The sequence below is a fragment of the Salminus brasiliensis genome, chromosome 2 (assembly GCF_030463535.1).
Source record: "Salminus brasiliensis chromosome 2, fSalBra1.hap2, whole genome shotgun sequence".
Classification (NCBI taxonomy): domain Eukaryota; kingdom Metazoa; phylum Chordata; class Actinopteri; order Characiformes; family Bryconidae; genus Salminus; species Salminus brasiliensis.
Window position 1 is genome coordinate 57,584,608 of NC_132879.1, and position 6,000 is coordinate 57,590,607.

The following is a 6,000-nucleotide window of genomic DNA, read 5'->3' on the forward strand; positions in this document are numbered from 1 at the left end:
TATTTTTATATATTTTTAAAATACATTTTACCCGATTTTACCCAAATTTGAATCACCAATTACCCAACCGGTACATAGTCTCCCCCCATTGCCCACAATGTCTCCATCACCAGTAAAGGTGGACTAGCACACGCCCCCTTCAACGCCTACGCAGTCAAGCAGCCAGCAACGCGCCTGGAGGGACACGGCAGTGACAGCCGGCCGATGTGGGGGGAGAGCGCCACCTACCCACCCTGCAGAGAGAGCAAGGCCAATTGTGCAGCCCTGAGATGGCTAGCTGCATGACTGGGATTCGAACCAGCGACCCTCTGATTATGGTGACACCGCCTTAGTCCGCAGGACCACCCGGGGCCCCGATGACTTATTTTTTTAATTAGTAGCAGAGTCAGTGTTCATTAAGCCAAGGGTTCCCAAACATTTGCACGTAACTGTATGACATTGCTGTCCTGCTAAAATCTTGTATCTCCACATCTGTAACTTTACTTTCTATTGGTCCATTGATCAAGTTCTGATACAGCATAAAAAAGCAGCTGCAAGATTCAGGTAATGCAGAAAGTGAAAAAAGAGAAAAATGGAGATACAAGGTTTTTGCGTGACCGTGACGATATGCTGCTATTCTCTCATTCCTGCATAAAAGATGGATACTGACCCTTCGGGGATCCGATGGGTGCTTCGCTGTGGGACTTCACCAGCCTACTGTCGCTGTGGGGGAGGCGCTCCAAGCTGAAGGACAGTTCCGCTGTCGTCTCGGCCGCCTCCTCTTCTTCCTCCTGCTCCTCTTCGTCGTCCTCATGCCCCTCCTCTTCCTCTTTCTCCTCAGGCTCGAATACCTCATCCTGCTGCTGCTGCCTTCGCTCCTGAAGCTTGCTGTGGTTCTCGATCACTTTGTTGGCTGTCTCCATGACGACCTCGATGTTCAGGTTCTGGGCGGCCATGGCCAAGAGCTCGTCGTCGTCGTCTCCGACGTCCCAGGCATCGCTGGTGATGCTCTCAAACTCCTGGAAGGTGGTGGCTTTCTTCGGCTTGCCTGGCGTGCTCGTCGAGGGGGGCTTGTTTCCGGCTTTGATCAAACTGAGGGGGAGGAAGCGGGAGACGGTCACATGATTTGGTCGATGGCAAGTGAAACATCTTTTCACCCCAGGGGGGCAAAGACTCACAAGTTACATCAGGAATAAGACTGAGAAGAGGTTCAGACAAAAAATTAGATCAAGGGAGCTACTACTGCTACTTCCACCAATAAGAACAGAAATGAAGAATTAACCCTGAGGAAGGAAAAGTGGCATAAAAAAAACAATATAGTCAAATTAAAATTTTATATATACGTTTTTTATATTCCCAATAAAAAGAATTCTTACGCTTGTCCATTTCTCCTGCTTTTAACCCCAACACCACCTGATATGTAGATCCACCCCTTGATAGATGATGTCACTGAGGATGTTAATAATCAGTGGTGCTAATGTTGTGGGCAACATGTATATATTGTGGTCTGCAGTCACCCCAAACCCCCTGGAGAACAATACTGATCTAATATGAGAATTTTAATTTGAGAATTTGAATTTGAGAATTTACACATCTTTTTTTTCTAGGCGTATCCAGGTGGTCACATGATTTGCCTTAACTATTGTCGAACCCTGAACCAATAAATGCCAAAAAACACCTCACATTAATTATTCTTCCAGGTTAAACCAGGACATGGAGGGACATGGCAGTGACGGCTGGCCGATGTGGGGGGAGAGCCAACTGTGCTCTCTCAGGGCCTCGGCTGCCCTGGCTAGCAGCATGACTGGGATTCGAACCAGCGACCTTCTGATCATGGTGACATCGCCTTAGTCCGCAGGACCACCCGTGGCCCCGATGGCTTATTTTTTAAATTAGTAGCAGAGTCAGTGTTGAACTTAACTATTGTTAACTATTATTACTTGCCTTAACTATTGTCGAACCCTGAACCAATAAATGAACACCTCACATGAATTATTCTGCCAGGTTACACTGTGTAAAAATAGGCACCAACTAGGCCAAGTCCCCAAAAAAAGAATACATAACCTCGGCCCAGAGCACGGAAAATAAACAATGGTTTTTAACAATCCTCACAAATTTCACACTCAACATCTCATTAAGAGCTTGGAACAGACGAACAGTTCCTCCTTCCTTCCATTCAGGAGCCACATTTACATGACAATCCTCTAATTATGTTCGTTATCCTCCCAAACACCTTCCCTTACAACCAGCAAAGAACTGCACCTGAACCAGAAAATGAAGAACGCAAGTCTCTAAAGACTGCTGAGCAGCAGAAAGAAAGAAGGACGGATTTGGGTATTTCTGACCACAAGCTTGGTTTTCACAACAGAATCAATCAGTTTTTTTTTAAACTGCAGCCTTGATCAGACACCTGCACTCACTTAACTCCTAAAGTTTACTCCAGCCGGTGTGTAGATCCAGACACCTATCTAAATACTCTCCCATATTAAATACAGGGATTTCTATATGGTTTTATTTATTGTCATGATACGGGCGGTTGGTCAGTTCTCTCTAAACACTGACAGACAATATTGACCATATGCTCATAAAAGTATACTGTGTCTCACAATGTCGAAATGTCAATTTCACAATCTGATAGAATACAGTTGTAACTGTTCACATAAAAATAAACACTATATAAAATTAAATATCAAACAAAAAGGGAGAAAAATTAATATGTACATGTATATAAATTATATAAATATAATAAAGTGGTAAAGTGGCAGTAATTGTGATAATATGGAACATACTGCATAAGGCAGATCGAATTGTTGCACCTCTTGAGTTATTTTGCACATAAACAGTATAATTTGAGTATTGCACAGAATATCTATCTATCTATCTATCTATATATATATATATATATATATATATATATATATATATATATATAAATAAAGGTAAAGGTAAAAAGGTACCGCACAGCGAAATGTGTCCTCCGCATTTAACCCATCTGGTAGTGAACACACACTCACACACACGTGTGTTAGGGGCAGTGAGTACACACACACCCAGAGCGGTGGGCAGCCAACTCCAGCGCCTGGGGAGCAGAGAGGGTAAAGGGCCTTGCTCAAGGGCCCAACAGTGGCAGCTTGCCGAGCCCGGGAATCGAGAATGTGGGGAATGTGTGTATACATACATACATATATACATATCTATCTATCTATATCTATCTATCTATCTAATATCTATCTAATATCTATATATATATATATATATAGAGAGAGAGAGAGAGAGGGAGAGAGAGAGAGAGAGAGAGATAGATAGATAGAGATATATTTATAGATATATATATATATATATATATATATATATAGACAGAGAGAGAGAGAGAGAAAGAGAGAGAGAGAGAGAGGGAGAGAGAGAGAGAGAGAGAGATAGATAGATAGAGATATATTTATAGATATATATATATATATATATATATATATAGACAGAGAGAGAGAGAGAGAAAGAGAGAGAGAGAGAGGGAGAGAGAGAGAGAGAGAGAGATAGATAGATAGAGATATATTTATAGATATATATATATATATATATATATATATATATATATATATATAGACAGAGAGAGAGAGAGAGAAAGAGAGAGAGAGAGACTGAACGATCGATCGGCTACATATCATATCAGCTGATTTTCAGTGGAAATATGTGATCGGCCATTATTTTAGCCAATCCTGAGAGCTGGTCAGATCATGTGATCTATATTTTGCGTTTGAAATGGGTCTACCAGAGCCTTAGCTTCCTCAAAGCAGTGGAATGTATGAATATAGTCATTCATAAACAGCTAGAGAGGCAGTAGACGAGTTTCTGTGAGTCCACTGGTCAGTTTCACACAAACCTACAGAGGGACACACAAATCCACCAATTACAGATGCGAGGCAGATGACAGACAAATGAGTCTACCAGTCAGACAGGGTGAGAGGCGGAGACGAGTATCTCGACCTGTCTTCACAGCCTTGTAACTCCGGATGTGAGTCACGTACGATCTGGCAATGAGATGCAACGGAGAGGGCGGAGTCTACAGATTCAGTTAAACCGTATTTCCACATTTTATATATTATTAATATATTATTATGTTATAATGTATATTAATATATATATATAACATTAATATATAATTAATTAATATTAATAATAGAAACCCAGAGCCCAGAGGGCTAAGAGACAGTGAGTAGGAATCCTATAGAAGCATATATAAAGACCTCTGAGTGCATGTGGACTTACTTAGCGTGCAGAAGAGGGTCGAATGGAGGATGCTGAGCTCCATAAACATGCTGTATACTGCAAAGAAGAAAAGATCAACAAGGTCAGAATATTTAGTAATAAAACGACCAGACATGTCAGAATCATTAAATCATTAATTCTGTTCATTAATTACATCCAGAAAACCCAGCACAGCACAATACAACGAGTACACTATATTGACAAAAGTATCGGGACACACCTCTTAATCACTGAATTCAGGTGTTTTATTCAGGCCCATTGCATCACAGCTGTACAAATATAAACTCCAGCCTCTAGCCCTGCAGTCTGCCTTTCCTTCACACATCAGTGACAGAACGGGAGGTTCTGAAGAGCTCACTGAGCTCCAGCGTGGTTCTGTATGTAATAGGAGCTCAGCACCGCTGCACCAACAACAGCAGCAGCAACAAGTCAGCTGGTGAACTTTAGACCTTCCTCCTAGATCTTCCTCCATCAGCTGTGAGTGGTGTTATTATTATTATTATTGAACAGTGGAAGAGTTTAGAGGAACAGCTCACAGAGAGCAGCTCAGCCACCACCATAGTGAAGCACAGAGCGGGGTCAGGGCCGAGTGCAGAAAAGCCTGAGCTCCAGACCTGCTGCTGCTGGTGGTGGTGCTGCTGCTGCTGGTGGTGGTGCTGGTGGTAGAGCTTAGAGGAGCAGAGGAGGACCAGCTCCACATTAATAAAGCCTATGGGTTTAGGACGAGGTCTCAGAAAGGCTGGTGTCCTGAAGCATGGACTCCACAAGACCTCCATGAGCATCAGTGAGCCTGGTCTCTTGGTAGGTGCTGACCACTGCACACCAGGAGGAATGAAGTCTGGGCTCCAGAGCTGAGGCCTTCCAGGTCTGCTGGCCACCACCAGGAACTAGCTAGTAGCTAGCTGGCCCTGTCCATAAGCACACTCCCACCTCTACACAGCTTTACAGACACATGTAATAACAATATTAATAATATTAATAATAATATTAATAATATTAATAATAATAATAGCGTATCTCAGTGATCTGGACAGAGCTGGACACTGGCTGGTTAGCCGGGTTAGCTGCCGGCTAGCTGCAGAGCTGTATGGGTGTGAGTCTGTCCGAGCAGTGAGAGCCGGAGCCGACCCCAGACGACCGCCATCGCCCGGTAGTGTGCGGGAGGGAGGCAGGCTGGGCCGGGGAGGATCTCCGGACTGGACCGAGCCCTGTGGAGAACCGGCTGCAGAGCTAGCCGAGCTACAGGGCTAGCTATAGCTAGCATGAACACGTCACTCACCTGCCAGGCACTTTGGCGGTGTTCCTCTTCCAGAACTGCTTCTTACCGCCGTCACTCGACATCTTCGCCCCCCTGTGCGAGCGGCAGCTGCTCCACGGCAGACGGGCTAGAGAGCGGGGCCAGCGGGCGAGTCCTGCGCTGTTTATTTACACCTGCAGCTCTTCCTTCGCAAACTCAGAAAGCCGCCATGTTGGCGCAGCCCACCGCCAGCAAGCAGCGATCTGATTGGACGGGGCGAGACGGAGCAGCCAATCAGGAGTAAGTTCTGCTGGGAGTCTTTAGGTTTCGCTGTTTCATTAAAAAACTCGGACTGGATCAAAATAATTCAATTAATAATTTTGATATTAATCACATTTAAAAACCTACAAATATGTGTAATAAATAAATAATTATTAATTAAATAAATAAATAATGAACCGGAAATCAGCCGGAGTGCGCGCCATGCCGGTGACCTGTTTTCACTTTTTATACAGAAGAAA

At 43.8% G+C, this 6,000-nt stretch overlaps 1 protein-coding gene across 3 annotated transcripts in view; it reads right to left on the reverse strand.

Moving 5' to 3' along the window:
• Positions 1 to 5,717, reverse strand: part of tbc1d22a (TBC1 domain family, member 22a) — a 189,697-nt gene extending 183,980 nt beyond the window's left edge. For all 3 annotated transcript variants that reach the window (XR_011979058.1, XM_072674024.1, XM_072674025.1), the window contains exons 1-3: positions 5,522 to 5,717; positions 4,243 to 4,299; positions 650 to 1,071 (exon numbers count right to left, since the gene is read on the reverse strand). Coding sequence is in view for 2 of the 3 variants with exons in the window: in XM_072674024.1 (XP_072530125.1) it covers positions 650 to 1,071; positions 4,243 to 4,299; positions 5,522 to 5,583 (541 nt within the window). In the remaining variant the exon portion in view is untranslated. The remainder of the gene's footprint in view (positions 1 to 649; positions 1,072 to 4,242; positions 4,300 to 5,521) is intronic.
• Positions 5,718 to 6,000: the final 283 nt, after the last annotated feature.